This window comes from Numenius arquata, chromosome 26 (assembly GCF_964106895.1).
Source record: "Numenius arquata chromosome 26, bNumArq3.hap1.1, whole genome shotgun sequence".
Classification (NCBI taxonomy): Eukaryota; Metazoa; Chordata; class Aves; order Charadriiformes; family Scolopacidae; genus Numenius; species Numenius arquata.
Window position 1 is genome coordinate 5,097,543 of NC_133601.1, and position 14,756 is coordinate 5,112,298.

The window sequence follows — 14,756 nt, forward strand, 5'->3', positions numbered from 1 at the left end:
AGCTGAGATTGGGCTGGTTTGGGGGTTAGAGGTAGGACTGGGGCTGGGACTGGAGTTATGGCTAAATGTAGGGATGGGTTAGGGCTGGCGTGGCCACCATCGATGGCAAGAGGCAGCCGTTACTCACCGTTTGCATTTCTCCACTATTTCTGGTCACACTCTTCACAGGTGGAACAATTATGTGCTTTTGTGCAAAACTAAATATCATTAATTTATTTTTTAACATGTCCCACGTGGCATCTGCCGGTCCGTATGGATTGGGTCAGGCTGGGTGTGGATGATGCTCCCTGGCGATGGGTGGAAGGAACCAAGAAACCTGCAGGACAAAGAGGTAAAAGGAGAGTCTGTATATCTTTGGGAACCCATCCTGAGTGAGTTTAGCCATCCCTGCGTGTTTATTTTTCTTGGTTTTACCCTGCGTGCCCCCTGAGCTGCAAAAATTCGCGCTGGAGGTTTATCTCGAGGTTACTGAGGTGCTCGGTGAAGTCTGAAGAGGTTTTTATGTCTCCCTGAGCGTCACAAACACTAATCGTACAATCGTGGAATGGTTTGGGTTGGAAGGGACCTTAAAGCTCATTGAATTCCAACCCCCCTGCCCTGGGCAGGGACACCTCCCACCAGACCAGGTTGCTCCAAGCCCCCTCCAACCTGGCCTTGAACCCCTCCAGGGATGGAAGCGTCACCAGCCCCTGTCCCCGGGATGTCCCTCGATGGAGCCGGTTCCACGCCATGCTGCTTGTGAGAGCTGTGGGAGGTGACCTGGTCAGGAGCTAAAATAACCTGAAGGTGTTTATTTTAGTTTTTGACTTGTTTACAGCGGCCGCAGTCACTCCCTGGTTTTAAAAGTAATATTTTAGGTCAATAACAGCAGCTCCTTGCTAAAACAAGGGCTGGAGGGGTCATGTAGCTGCAAAAAAGGGTGAAAGCCTGCAGAAATCAGCCTTGGGAAAAGGACTCAAGAAACTTTAGGATGTTTTGGGGGGATTTCAGCCCATGAAGTTGGTCGGGGGGGGCTGGATGGGGCGTATGGGTCTGGTCTGGTGCTGAAAAGAAGGCGCTGAAATAATACGGTGGTGACTAAGGGGTGTGTGGGGAAGTGCCTGTGAGTTGGAGGGGACCCAGAAGAGGAAGGTCCATGGTGGGGAGGTGCCCAGGCCCATGAGGAGGGTCTTTGGGGATGCTGAGGCCCCCAGACCAATGGGGAGGGGGCTCAGGAGGTGCCCAGACCAATGGGGGGCAGCCCAGGCCCATAAGGAGGGGGCTCTTGAGGTGTCCAGGCCCATGGGGAGGGGGGTCTTTAGGGCTGCACAGGCCCATGAGGAAGGGGCTCTGGGGCTCCCCTGGCCCATGGGGGGGGGGGGTGTTTGGGGGTGCGCAGGCCCATGGGGGGTCCCCAGGCCCATGAGGAAGGGAGTCTGGGGGTGCCCGGACCCATGGGGGGTGGTCTTCAGACCCATGGGGAGGGAGCTTTGAGGATCTCCAGGCCCATGAGGGGTCCCCAGGCTCATAAGGAGTCCCCAGGCCTATGGGAAGGGGGCTTTGAGGGTCCCCAGGCCCATGGGAGGGAGCTCTGGGGATGCCCAAGCCGATGGGGTGTGTCCAGACCCATAGAGGGTCCTCAGGTCCATGGGGAGAGGGATCTGGAAGTTCCCATGCCCACTGGGAGTCCCCAGACCCATGGCGGTGGAATCTCTGGGGCTCCCCAGGCCCATAGGAGGTCCCCAGACCCAGGGAAGGGATCTCTGGGGGTCTCCAGGCCCATAGGGAGTACCCAGACCCAGGGAGGGGGGCTCTGTGGGTGTCCAGGCCCATGGGGGGTACCCAGACCCAGGGAGGGGGGCTCTGTCGGTGTCCAGGCCCATGGGGGGTACCCAGACCCAGGGAGGGGGGCACTGTGAGTCCCCAGGCCCATGGTGGGTCCCCAGACCCAGGGAGGGATCTCTGTGGGTCCCCAGGCCCATGGGGGGTACCCAGACCCAGGGGTTGGATCTCTGTGGGTCCCCAGGCCCATGGGGGGTCCCCAGACTCAGGGAGGGGGTCTCTGGGGGTGCCCAAGCCCATGAGGGGGCCTAGGCCGGCCTAGCCCCACGTGGACCTCGGGCCCGGGGGGCTGTTGCTATGGTGATGGCGCCGCACGAGACCCCGCCTCTCTCCACATGAAGCTCCTCCCCTCTGCCCAAGCTCTCGCGAGAGTTGCCGGCGGGGCGGGGCGGGGCGGGCGCTGCCCGCCAGGAGCTGGGGCCGCGCGCGAGGAGCCGCCGGCGCCGCCGCCGCTTTCGCCTCAGCCCGGCCCGGCGCCTCCGCCCGGCCCCGCTCGCCATGAGCTTCCTCTTGTGAGTGCCTGGGGTCTGGGTACCTCGGGGGAGGCCCCGGGAGAGTGGGATAGCTGGGAGGGGCTTTGGAGGGGGGAGAAAGGTCTTTGGGGAGAGGCTTTCGGGGGAAGAGTCTCTGGGGAGGGGGGTTTGGGGAGCTTTGGGAGGATTGTGAGAGGATTTTGCTGGTGGGGTGGCACTTGGGCTTGGTCTGTGAAAGGTGTTGGGGGGCAGATGGTGTTTGGGGAGGCCCTGAGGGAGTGGGGTAGCTGTGAAGGGCTTTGGAGGGGAGAGGAAGGCCTTTGGGGAGGGGCCGTGTGAGGGGTTTGGGAGGGGAATGCTTCTGCGGGGTCTGTGAGAGGATCTAAGGGGGGGTGGGGGTGTGTGTGTGTGTGTGTGTGTGTGAGAAAGTTGGACTCGGTCTACGAGAGGTGTTGAGGGGGGGAGAATTTAGGGAGGCCTTGGGGCTGGAGGGGGACAAAGGTTTTTGGGGAGGCTGTCGGGGGGGGGGTTCTGGGGCAGGGGACACTGTGGGAGGCCTTTGTGGGGAGGTGCTGGCGATGTTTGGGAGCTTGAGGGAAGGTGTCATGGGGAGGAGGTGGGGTCCTGAGGGAAGTCCTGGGCCTCGAGGGAGGCTTTCGGGCGTCAGAGGCCCCAGAGGTGCCGGGGAGCTGAGGAAGGCCTTGTGGTGAGGCACAGGAGGGGGCTTAAGGGAAGTTTTAGGGGGAAGCAATGGGTGGCTTTGGGCAGAGGCCCTGGGGGCTCACAGGGGGCTTTAGAAGGGCTTTGGGGGGAGCTTGGGCATGTATGGAGGGGGGAAGGCTTTGAAAAGAATCCCTGGGGGTGTATGAGGAGGGACCGAGGAAGACTTTGGGAGGAGGCCCTGGAGGAACACAGGGAGGAGTATAGTCCTGTGGAGGAAGTCTTGGGGATTTAGCGGGGTTGGTTTTTTTGGGAGGAAGGCAGGATGAGAGAGGGTGCCTCACAGGGCTAGGGTCTCAGGCCGAGATGTGGAGGTGGGGCTGGCAGCGGGGTGGCACTGGAGGGCAGGCACCCGAGTTGGGTGAGTGCCATGGAAGGATACAGGGGGGCTTTGAGGGGTGTGTGAGGGGATGGGAAAGCCTTTTGGGGGGCAGTCTTAGAGGGAAGGCTCTGGAGAGGCGTTGTCTTGTGAGGGTTAATCTGTCCTAGGTGGGGGGAATTTGAGGGGCTGCTATTCCATGGGAACTGGGGGAGGCCCTGAGGGGGTGGGGGTGTCTGCAGGGAGGCTGTGGCATAGTGGGAGGCCCTGGGAGATGGCAGGGGGCATTGGGGGTGTGGGGTGAGGGGGAAAAGAGGAGGCCTTGGTCCCGTGGGTGTGGGGCTTACACCTGGGTGGGCTTTTGGTAGGCTTTACCCTACAGTAATTTGGTAGAGCTACAGGCACGTAGTGTAAAAAATGCATCTTTAACGAGCTATAGGGGGTGGGCTGCTGCATACCTGTGTTGTAGATGTGAAGGCTTGTAAAGTGTGAGAGGGCATCTGGCTCTTAAGGCCCAGTGGGTGCTGTAGATGAGGACCGGAGGCAGTTTGTGGCCTAAGAACGGGCCGGGGAGCCCTTTCCTAGGGTTGACGATGCGCTGGGTCTGGCTTTGGGACTCTCTGCCTCACGTCAGTGATGTGCTGGGCCTGCGTTTCGGCTGAGGCAGGAGGTAGCGGTTTGGTTTAAGAGCAAGCTGGCTCTAAAGGTCTTTTTTTCCGCACTGAGCATTGTGCGTAAACAGAACTCCCATAAGTTCGCACCAGGAAGCTGCCGCGAGGTGCGTGCCAGGCAAACGCATCCGGTTACAAGAAACAGGGGCAGGACGCCGGTGGCACACGCCAGAGAAGCCCTTTTCCCCTGGGCTGTGCTTTGGGCCTGGCCATCCTGTCGTTTGCATCACTCTTGCTCAGAAGCAGAGAGCTGGCGGGGTCTGAAAGTTAAGCCTTTTGTGGTTGAGAAGTATTGAAATTCATCCGGTTTTTGGCAGTGTTGGCTGTTTGGGGAGAGGCTGCGGTAGTAGGGATGGGGGGAGTTTGGCGAGGAGTTGTGCGATGGCCGGGCTGCTGAGCACAGCTGTCGGTACGACACAGCAAGGGAAGATTACGATGACTATTTGCATTTTGGGGCTGGAGTCTATTAAGTAGCTATTTTTAGCAAGCTGTTTCCTACGGTGCATTTGAGCAGCGAGCGTCTAATATTTGCCACTTTCAAACTGACCCAGCAGCAGGTCGTGTTGTTCCCCGGCAGTTACGTGGGCTTTTCCTTTCGTGATCCGAGTGTCGCTTGGTGAATCTTTGGGCTGTTGCACCGAGTGTTTGTGATTTTTAAAAAGGGGTAGGTGAAAGAGGGAAGTGTGCGGGCGGCATTTTGGTCAGAAACACTTCGACTTGCACGTAGGATCTGTCTGCCCCGACAGCGGGGGAAACGGGGAAGGGCTGGTGTCACCCCAGTTAAGGGTGCCTGATGGCGAGGGTTAATACGGAAAATGTTTCTGGGAAGGGAACGCTGTTAAAGGACTAACTGGAAACGTTTTCTCTCTTGTCAGTGGGAGCCGATCTTCAAAAACATTCAAACCCAAGAAGAACATTCCTGAAGGCTCCCATCAGTATGAACTCTTGAAACATGCGGAAGCGACTCTGGGGAGCGGTAACCTCAGACAAGCGGTGATGTTGCCGGAGGGAGAGGACCTGAACGAATGGATCGCAGTTAACAGTAAGTTCTGTGAAAAAGGGATCTGCCCAAGCGTGGAGGGAGTGAGAAACTCCAAAACCTCTGGTTTTTATCCTTAGAAGAACCTAGAACTTTTCCAAATGGAATTCTTATCCTGGGCAGGCTCTGTTGAGGTAACCGAGTTGGGATAAAGGGGAAGGAAGTGGTGTGATGTGCCGATGGCAGACAGGTCCTGTGCCAAAGGGGCGTTGCGCTCCAGAAGCGTGCAAAAGCGAGAAACAAACCCAAACCCACACCATGGTGGGTTGGTATTTTTTTCCGCATTCAGACTTGCAAAGGTGATGAGGTTTGCAAAGGGTTATTTTTGTACTTGGGAATAAGCCTCGAGTGTTTCTATTTGGAATTACAGAGTTAGCAATGTTGGCTGCAAAAACGGTGACAGCGAGTAGTCCAGGGAAAAAGTGGGACCGTCTTGTCCGCTGAACTCTAGGTTTGTGGAGTTTCTTTTTTGTTTTCTGTTTTCATTTTATTATTGCTGTGTGCATAACTTAAAAAGCCAAGTACTACAAATTTATTTTGCTTTTAGCAGTTGCTCTCCCTGGCCTTGAACTTTGTTTCTTTGGAGGTTAAAGGAGGAAAGAGTAGTTTTGAGCTGTGGAAAACAGCAAGTCAGGCCACAAGCGTTCAATCTAGAGAATGTCTCATGTATTATCAAAATCAATTGGGTTGAAAAACTGTCATTTTTTAAAGGCGCCTGGAACCTAAAGCAGTTATTTCCAAGGTATGGAAGGCCAAGCAGAGCTTCGCCCTATAAATTGGTTAGGGGTGGCAGCCAGACATTGAAAAATTGACAGAGCAATTCAAATTCCTAGATGGTCAAAATGTCTCGAAGTCATCAGCCACGTTGACGTCGTAGGGAAGGGGGATGTTTATTTTTGCTGAGTTTCGCACCGCGTTCACCCCTGTGACGCGATCCTCGGAGGCTGCGACAGCTGAAGGAGAGCGAACCGGTGCCCGGTCTGCTTTGTGTTTGCACTTTGTGTAAACTTGATGTGTTTCCTTTCCAGCGGTGGATTTCTTCAACCAAATCAACATGCTGTACGGGACCATTACGGAGTTCTGCACGGAGGCGAGCTGTCCGGTCATGTCTGCGGGACCAAGGTAGGAAGTTTACTGCCGTCTAAGGCCGCAATTTAAATGTGGGGAAGTAGGCGGGCGCACGGGTTGCTCGAGCGTGCGTGGAAAGAAGCTGAAAAGAGGACAGGACACATCCAGATCTGGTCGAGGTGCAGCATCACGCTCTTCTACTGTCGTTTATCTGGGCGTGAAGCCACACTGTCTGTTAAGGAGGCTGCATGGTGTCAGTAGCTGTCAGTTTGTCTGGTGTGTTGAACATCTGTCCAGGGGAAGTGTCCGTGGGGATGTCTTTTCCCCCTGTTGATCGGTTCCCTGTGTTGTTTGGAAGCTGAAAAGACGTGTTGTTGAAATGGCTTGTTTTAAGGAAAATAAGAGATCTGACTTGACTGGAAGCGTCTGGTCTTGCTGTCAGAGTCTTAGAGTAACCTCTTGATGTGCCGTCTCACACAGCCGGTGCTCTGAGAGGCCGTGGTGCGGTTTTTCTGAGCACGAGTGATTCTAAAGATGCCGTGACCAGCTGAGGGCAGGACATGAGGCAGGCGAGCGCTCGGGTTGGGTTACTGTACGGTACGTGCGATGACTGCAAGGAGAAAAGGGCAGCCTGATGCTGCTGTTCTGGAGAGTTCAAACTGGGAAGGGCACCTTATGCTTATAGAGACCGGTAGGTGCAGTGGGGAATAGCCAAGTGTCTTGGGTCCTGATGATCCCTATGCCATATCAGGGCTGGTATCATCTACCCTGTTGAACCAGCCTGGCTTGAAGTTTGCTTATCCTGGCACAGGCCACGCAAGGGACAAAGCGTGTGTTGTCCTGAGGCGGTTTTAAGGGCTGCTGTCCCTCGATTAGCGCCGGCGCTCGTCATACGGGCGAGAAGCATGGGCGGTGGTTTTCGGGAGGCGTATTTTTAGCTGATGTAGTGTAACAAAGAAGATTGAGGTATCGTGGAAGGGAAATAGCGAAGATGTATTTGGGGGTGCCTTGGTTGTTTTTAGGAGGTGCAAATACCAACGGGGAGAAGAATATTACATGGTGGTTCTGCACTGGTGTGTTTTGTCGAGGTGAAGCTGCAGCAGGATATCTTATCGTTTGTAAGGTTACTCGAGGCTCGTTGTTTTGGGGGGCAGCAGCGTGGAGTCTGGCCGGTGGGCAGTAGTTGTAGGGTGCCGTGTGACATCCTGCCCTGCTTTTCTACCCAGAAGCATCTAGATTGCAAGTTCCCGTTTCTATATTTGGGGACATTTCCTGTAAGGACTTCCTGTTTAAATGGCACCATTTGTTTTCACTTGTTGTCAGTCAAGAGGCGACAGTCAAAACATGGGGTTTTTCCCTCTGCTTTTGAAGGATTTTGCAAAAAGCAGGTTGTGTCGCACGGCGTTACGGTCAACATCTGCCCTGGCTTGGTGGGGCCATGGGATCGATAAGCACGTGTGTCCATTTGAGACAGCAGCTTCCATTAGCCTTTGGCTAATGTGCAGCCCCGGGGCCGGTCTCTTGGGGAAGCTGGCCATCTCGTGTGAGGGGAGAGGGAGTCCCGAATCCCCGAAGGGTGTCTGAAAGCTGTAGGCGAATCGATTCAGATGGTGAGCGATGGCCCTGACGCTTCCCCTCTGGCCGGTTTTTTGTCTCATTTTGAGGAAATATTTTGATGTCAGAGGAGGTTGCTGCGAAATTGAAGTTTGCTTTTGAGGACGCTCACCCTGAGGGCGATCACTGGTGGTTGGGATGGAGGTAATAACTCTGACTTTGTGTCGTGCTCGAGAAACTCAGAAAGGCAAAGTGCTCCCAAGCAGAACAAGTGTTGCGGAGTTTCTCCTTTCTGAGATAAAAAGGAAACTGCAGGGCCCGAAAATGTATTTTTTTTTTTTTTTTTTTTCTTCTCCTGGAGCAAAGCATTTCTTTTCCTTCCCTCTCCCCGCAGGTATGAGTACCACTGGGCAGACGGCACCAACATAAAGAAGCCGATCAAGTGCTCGGCTCCAAAGTACATCGATTACTTGATGACGTGGGTGCAGGACCAGTTGGATGACGAAACGCTTTTCCCTTCAAAGATCGGTAAGCGCGGCTGCGTGAGGCAAAGGGCCCGGCATCCGGGACCGAGATGCTGCCGGAAGGTCTCGCTTTGGTACTTGTGACCGAACGGAAGGACTCATTCTTGTGTGTTGGTGCATTTCAGGCGTCCCTTTTCCCAAGAACTTCATGTCGGTGGCCAAGACGATCCTGAAGCGGCTGTTCCGCGTCTATGCCCACATCTACCACCAGCACTTCGATTCCGTCATGCGGCTGCAGGAGGAGGCCCACCTCAACACCTCCTTCAAGCACTTTATCTTCTTCGTGCAGGTGAGTTGCGAAACGGCAGCCGGTCGCCTGCCTCTGGGGTTTCTTGCTCCCTGTTTGCTTTTAAAGAGAGTTGGATTTTAAGCGCCTCCTCGCTCTTTGAAGCCGTGGCGTGCGCTGGAAGATACGCTCACCTCCCACCCTCTGTACCCTGTGAACCATACACCTCTGGGTTTGTGGTGTTGGTTTCTTTTGCAGGAAGCGTGGCTGAGTTGGCTGTAAACGCTTTAATTTCCCTCTCGGGTTCTAGCTATCGACCTGCAGCAAAGGAAATCAGCCTCAGAAGAAAACTTGGGGGGTTTTGTAGCTCAAGAATCGACTCGGAAATAGCAGCAGCAGCAGCACCTTTTTTTCTTTTCCTTTGTCGGTATTTTAACAGCCTGTTCTGTAACCACAGGAGCGACTCGTTGTGCAGAGCAGCGTGGCACTTCTCGGGGACGTGGCAGAAAAAGTTTCGCTGTCTTGAAATGCTTGAATTTCTCTCTAGGACCTGACGTGGATTGATGCGGGGTGTTACCAGATTGTGTTTTCCAGCAGCTCTTTGAGAGGTGCCTTTAGTTTTTATGTTGTTTTTCCTTTTTAATCCCTGCCAGGAATTCAACTTGATCGACAGGCGGGAGTTGGCTCCTCTGCAGGAACTGATCGAGAAGCTGGGCTCCAAGGACAGATAAAACTTTCCCCGGAGGACCCTTTTGGATGCTCCTTTCCGCTTTGTACGCCCGCCACTTCTACGCTTGGCCTTCAGCGACGCAAGCCCCGAGACACCAGACAGCGCTCCCAGCGGCATCGGTCTCAGGCCAGGCAGCGCTTCTACCCTGTGTTGGTTTAGAAGTCATTGGCTGTGCTGAGGTGACCTGCCCTGTGTTCCACTTGGTTTTCTAGGCATGTGCTCAAGTCTGGTGAGAAGAGCACCCAGGTTCAGGATGGGACTCAGCCTCGGAGCGGCTTTTGTTCCCCACAGGCATGGGGCAGAGTTCCGAGTGCTGCTTTCTACTCCAAGTTTTCCTCTGGCCCCCACGGACACAGCGCTTGGCCTGTGAGCAGCCTGACCGGGGTGTGCTTCCCCTGGGCGAGAGCAGCGGCTCAGCTTATTTTTGGAAGTGCTTTTTTTTGGAGGAGGTGCACTCAGAGCCTTAAGCTCCCCTTTGGCAGCAGCACCGTGGGGGGAGGAAACAAAGTGCCTGGCCCAAGGGGAGCCTGTCCCCTGCCTGGAAGAGCAGCTTGCTCGTGTTCCCAGCACAGTGGGGGGGGAAGCTGAGGGGGGGACCCAGCAATAATAAAGTTTCTCCTTCCTGCTCTCCTCTCAGAGGGGTGTTGTTTCTTCTTCTGTCCCCCTCCCCTTGCAGCCCCACACAGGTGCTTAATTGAAAACGCAGCACTTGGGGATGACACTTTACAGGCAGTCTGGGGGGGAGGAGGCAGCCCTGGAGGGCACCTCTCAAGCATCTTTATTGATCAAAGCGTCAGGGTTTGGGGGTGGAGGTGAAGATGCGCAGTCCGTGCATGCTCTTGATCTCCTCGCTCAGTGCCTGCAACAGAGACACCAGCACTGAGAGTCGGGGGGGGCAAGTGTCACCGTGTGGTGCTTGTGCACAGTGAAAGGGCTGTGTGAGCTCTCCGTGTCTACTCAAACTCCAGAGTCCCAGCTCATCTGGCAAAAAGCGCTGTGAATCCACACAGTGGATTGAGTCACTTTATTTCTCGAGTCCAACCAATGATCCCAAAGGGTCTTTTCAACCAGAACGATTCTGGCTTTAGTTGCCCAGTTCAAGTGCCACCCCCACACCAGCCACCCCCACACCAGACAGAGTGCTGGATGCACACAGCACCACCATCATCGGGCTGCACTGTACACATACAAACACCCTGCTGTAATACTTAGTCAAACCTGGGTGTACTAAGTGCTACACAATCAGAAGACAAGGGCTGTCATGTTTATTACCAGGGAAAAAGACAAGGCTACGCTTTAAAGACAGACAGACACACACACACTCTGGGTGTATACACCTGGAGTCTGTGCTGAGCCCAGGCACAGCACTACCCCCATTCTGCAAACTGCCCCAGTGTAAACACTGCACACACACAACACTACCCTGGAAAAGGATGGACTGTGCTATTTATTACTGGGGAAAAGAAGGGAATGCAATTATGACACTGTGTGCACTACACACACAGCTACACTCCCTATTTATGGAAGTCAGCTCTTCCTTCACCAAGACAGGCAGTCGCTCGCACAGCGTACACCAAGGCAGGCAGTCGCTCGCACAGCGTACACCAAGACAAGACAGGCAGTCGCTCGCACAGCGTACACCAAGACAAGACAGGCAGTCGCTCGCACAGCGTACACCAAGACAAGGCAGGCAGGCGCTCGCACAGCGTACACCAAGACAAGACAGGCAGTCGCTCGCACAGCGTACACCAAGACAAGACAGGCAGTCGCTCGCACAGCGTACACCAAGACAAGACAGGCAGTCGCTCGCACAGCGTACACCAAGACAAGGCAGTCGCTCGCACAGCGTACACCAAGACAAGGCAGTCGCTCGCACAGCGTACACCAAGACAAGACAGGCAGTCGCTCGCACAGCGTACACCAAGACAAGGCAGGCAGGCGCTCGCACAGCGTACACCAAGACAAGGCAGGCGCTCGCACAGCGTACACCAAGACAAGACAGGCAGTCGCTCGCACAGCGTACAGGCACAGCTCAACACTCTCATGGCATGTGAGTGCCCAGGACAAGCGCTGCTTGCACACAGCTACACTATGTATTATTTAGGAAGGGAGGGGGTACGCTCTTTATTGTTGGGCTGCACCGTTAGACACCCTGCGTGCAGGCACAGCATTTAATCCTCACACTGTGCGTGCACAGCCCTTCACACTCAGAACTGTGCGTGCACACATACCTACAGGGTACCCAGCTCTGAGTGCTGTGCGCGCACACACCCCCCCACACAGTGAAGCGCTGCACACACTCTAGTTTTCTTTCTTATTAGTAAGAACTATGGTTTTTTTATTCAGAAGGGCGGGCAGGCTACACTGTTTATTACGGGGGGAAGGAAGGGCTATACTTTCCCCCTCAATAATAAAGGGCTACACCGTGTATTACATGGGGTGGGAAGGGCTCTGCTTTGAAAACAAACAGGCACAGAATCCCTCCTCTAACTCTGTGTGGTGGTGCTCGTAGCAGGGCACTCTGCCTAGAACACTCAGTTGGGCACTGCACGTATGTGCCCCATTCTCACCCCAGAGCACCCAGCTGTAGGTGGTACAGGCGGAGCGCCCGGCTGTAAGTGTGTGCTGCGCACACAGCTACACTATTCTGCGAGAAGGGATGGCTACGCTGTTTATTATTGGGGGAGAAAAATAGGGTTACGGTATTTAGTACTGGGAAGGAAGGGCTACACCGTAACATGCGCTGTGTAGGCACAGCGCTCTGTGTGTGTGAGCTCAGCACACTGACTGTGCGTGTGTGCACACACACCATCACAGCACCCAGCTATACGCGCTGTGCGCACACACAGTGCTGTGCTACAGGCAGCGTGCCCTGCTCTAAGTGCTGCACACACACACAGCTATGCTGAGCTAATAACTGGGAGGAAAGCGAGAGCTACACTGGTGCTCTACTGGGAGGGCGGCAAGAGCTGCACTGGTCTTTATTGGGAGAGAAACGACAGCAAACTACACTGCTGTCTTTACTGGGAGGGCAGCAAGAGAGGCACTGGTCCTTTACTGGGAGGGTGAAAGAGCTAGCTACACTGCTGTCTTTACTGGGAGGGTGGCAAGAGAGGCACCGGTCCTTTGGGAGGGCGGCAAGAGAGGCACCGGTCCTTTACTGGGAGGGTGAAAGAGCTAGCTACGCTGCTGTCTATACTGGGAGGGCGGCAAGAGAGGCACCAGTCCTTTACTGGGAGGGCGGCAAGAGAGGCACCAGTCCTTTACTGGGAGGGCGGCAAGAGAGGCACCAGTCCTTTACTGGGAGGGCGGCAAGAGAGGCACCAGTCCTTTACTGGGAGGGCGGCAAGAGAGGCACCAGTCCTTTACTGGGAGGGCGGCAAGAGAGGCACCAGTCCTTTACTGGGAGGGCGGCAAGAGAGGCACCAGTCCTTTACTGGGAGGGCGGCAAGAGAGGCACCAGTCCTTTACTGGGAGGGCGGCAAGAGAGGCACCAGTCCTTTACTGGGAGGGCGGCAAGAGAGGCACCAGTCCTTTACTGGGAGGGCGGCAAGAGAGGCACCAGTCCTTTACTGGGAGGGCGGCAAGAGAGGCACCAGTCCTTTACTGGGAGGGCGGCAAGAGAGGCACCAGTCCTTTACTGGGAGGGTGAAAGAGCTAGCTACGCTGCTGTCTTTACTGGGAGGGTGGCAAGAGAGAGCACCGGTCCTTTACTGGGAGGGAAGGAGAAGCTGCTCTACTCAGACACTGGCCCTGTGTCCACACAGCCCTTTATCCTCACACTGCGTGTCCCGTGCAGCTCTCGCAGCCGAGCCCCCCGCCTGCAGCGCTTCAGCCGGGTGCTGCATGTGCACAGCCCCCCCCCCCCGCCCCAGTTTGGCCCCAGTCTGTGTGTGTGCAGGCAGTAATTAGCACTCTGCACACACAAAATTAACGTGCTGGACCGAAGCACTGCATGTGCACACACTGACTACAAAGCGCCGCAGGCCGTGGGCTCGGCTCCAGGGGCATCGCACCGTGCACACTCGCTCACACACAAACACACACCCCCCCGTGCCCGAACACCATCGTCCCCAGCCAGGCCGTGTCCCCCCTCACCTGGTTCACCATCTGGTGCTGCTGCACCGTCCGCTTCTCTCTGAATTCCTCCGACTCGATGTGAATCTCGTACATGGCGCCGCAGCCCCCTTGGAAAATAAATGCAGCAGCTTCAGCCAGAGTCCTTTTTTGCCCCCCCCCAGTTCCCGGCCCTTTTGGATCCTCAGCGAGGAGCCGGGAGGGGTGGGGTTCTGGGGACAGACTGGACTCCCCCCTCACAAAGCAAAGGGATGGTTTGGGGGGGGGGAAGGAAACGAAGAGCCTTTTCCATACCTGATATATCCACCACTTTGATGGCGGAGGCCCGGGGGAACTTCTCCCGCAGGACCCGGGTGACCTGGGCCTCCCCGTCCGTCTGAGAGGAGAAGCTTCGCCAGGCGCCGCGACGCAGGAAGAGCTGGGGGGGGGAAGAAACAGCCCTGAGAAACCCTTTTTGGGGGGGGGGGGGGAACAACACACGGGACGGGGGAGGACACACACCCCTACCCATGGGGTCTGGGGGCTCAGCAGGCAGAGGAGGCCTCCACCAGCACTGGGAAGGGGGCACTGGGGACGGGGGGGGTGGGAGGCCGCCTTCACTGCGGGAGGGGGGCACCGGGGATGGGAGGCGGGGGGGGGGGGAGGAGAGGGAGGAGAAGGGAGACTGCCTTCACCGGGGAGGAATCAGGGACAGGGGAAAGGGTGCCTTCACCGGGGGGGGGGGGGGGGGCAGCACCGTGAGGGAAGGAAGGCTGCCTTCGGCGGCGTGGGGACAGCGGGGAGGGAGGTCCCCTTCACCGAGGGACGGGGGCACCGGGGAGGGAGGTCCCCTTCACCGAGGGACGGGGGCACCGGGGAGGGAGGTCCCCTTCACCGAGGGACGGGGGCACCGGGGAGGGAGGTCCCCTTCACCGAGGGACGGGGGCACCGGGGACGGGGGGGGAGGCCGCCCGCCTTCAGCGGCAGCATGGAATGGAGGGTGGGGGGGAGCTGCCTTCACCAGGACTAGGAAGGAGGAGGAGGAGGAGGGGGGGGGGGACACACTTACCGTGAGGAGGCGGAGGACACCTCCCCCGTTACCGGGACACTCACCGTGAGGAGGCGGAGGCCGCGCTTTACCGGTAGGGAGGGGGGGGGGGAAAACACATAGGGAGACACGGGGAGACGGACCCCCCCCCTCCTAAAAAAGGGAAGGGGGGGGCCTCAGACAACGGACAATGCGCCCCCGCCCCTACCCCTGGACTGGGAGGGGGGCACAGACAGAGGGAAGGACAGACGGACAAGGACAGAGAACACCCACCGGCCCGCGGCCCAGCAGCAACCCCGCGGCGGCGGCGGCGGCCATCCTGGGCGGCGCGCGCCCGCTGACCGCCGGCTGGGTCCGCGCGCCGGGGTCACCTGCCGCCCGGCCAATCCCCGCGCGCCCTCGCGGCAGGGGGGCGGGGCCGACCCTGCACCCCCTGCCGCCGCCGCGCCCCCTGGCGGCACGGAGGACTCTGGCCGGGACTGGGCCCGACACCCGCCCCTCCGCCCC

The 14,756-nt window shown here is 57.0% G+C and overlaps 3 protein-coding genes across 4 annotated transcripts in view; 1 reads left to right on the forward strand and 2 right to left on the reverse strand.

The window, feature by feature from the left end:
- Nucleotides 1-109: 109 nt before the first annotated feature.
- MOB1A (MOB kinase activator 1A) lies at nucleotides 110-9,780 on the forward strand. 2 transcript variants are annotated; one of them, XM_074164333.1, is made up of 6 exons: nucleotides 110-331; nucleotides 4,880-5,046; nucleotides 6,072-6,165; nucleotides 8,060-8,193; nucleotides 8,315-8,478; nucleotides 9,069-9,780. In XM_074164333.1, exons 1-6 carry the CDS (start codon nucleotides 294-296, stop codon nucleotides 9,144-9,146), a joined length of 675 nt encoding a protein of 224 aa, XP_074020434.1. In that variant the 5' UTR covers nucleotides 110-293; the 3' UTR covers nucleotides 9,147-9,780. The 2 variants fall into 2 exon arrangements, with proteins under 2 accessions (XP_074020434.1, XP_074020435.1); XM_074164334.1 differs by lacking the exon at nucleotides 110-331 and adding an exon at nucleotides 2,208-2,333.
- A 101-nt stretch (nucleotides 9,781-9,881) lies between these two features.
- On the reverse strand, nucleotides 9,882-14,599 carry BOLA3 (bolA family member 3). The gene is made up of 4 exons (XM_074164335.1): nucleotides 14,523-14,599; nucleotides 13,517-13,640; nucleotides 13,244-13,332; nucleotides 9,882-10,004 (listed from the first exon to the last, which is right to left on the reverse strand). Exons 1-4 carry the CDS (start codon nucleotides 14,565-14,567, stop codon nucleotides 9,939-9,941), a joined length of 324 nt encoding a protein of 107 aa, XP_074020436.1. The 5' UTR covers nucleotides 14,568-14,599; the 3' UTR covers nucleotides 9,882-9,938.
- Nucleotides 14,600-14,616: 17 nt separating this feature from the next.
- The window catches only part of DGUOK (deoxyguanosine kinase), a 2,976-nt gene continuing 2,836 nt past the window's right edge, over nucleotides 14,617-14,756 (reverse strand). Inside the window, exon 6 of the mRNA XM_074164087.1 lies at nucleotides 14,617-14,747. Within this exon, the coding sequence (XP_074020188.1) occupies nucleotides 14,617-14,747 (131 nt within the window). The remainder of the gene's footprint in view (nucleotides 14,748-14,756) is intronic.

What these genes read in the sequence shown, in the direction of transcription:
- MOB1A (XM_074164333.1), top strand. Translation starts at nt 294, where the DNA reads ATGGGTGGAAGGAACCAAGAAACCTGCAGGACAAAGAG. An exon ending in GAAACCTGCAGGACAAAGAG is followed by an intron (nt 332 to 4,879) that starts GTAAAAGGAGAG and finishes CTCTCTTGTCAG; the next exon opens with TGGGAGCCGATCTTCAAAAA. An exon ending in ACTTTATCTTCTTCGTGCAG is followed by an intron (nt 8,479 to 9,068) that starts GTGAGTTGCGAA and finishes AATCCCTGCCAG; the next exon opens with GAATTCAACTTGATCGACAG.
- BOLA3 (XM_074164335.1), bottom strand. Translation starts at nt 14,567, where the DNA reads ATGGCCGCCGCCGCCGCCGCGGGGTTGCTGCTGGGCCGCGGGCCG. An exon ending in TGCTGCTGGGCCGCGGGCCG is followed by an intron (nt 13,641 to 14,522) that starts GTGGGTGTTCTC and finishes TCCCCCCCCCAG; the next exon opens with CTCTTCCTGCGTCGCGGCGC. An exon ending in CAAAGTGGTGGATATATCAG is followed by an intron (nt 13,333 to 13,516) that starts GTATGGAAAAGG and finishes TTATTTTCCAAG; the next exon opens with GGGGCTGCGGCGCCATGTAC.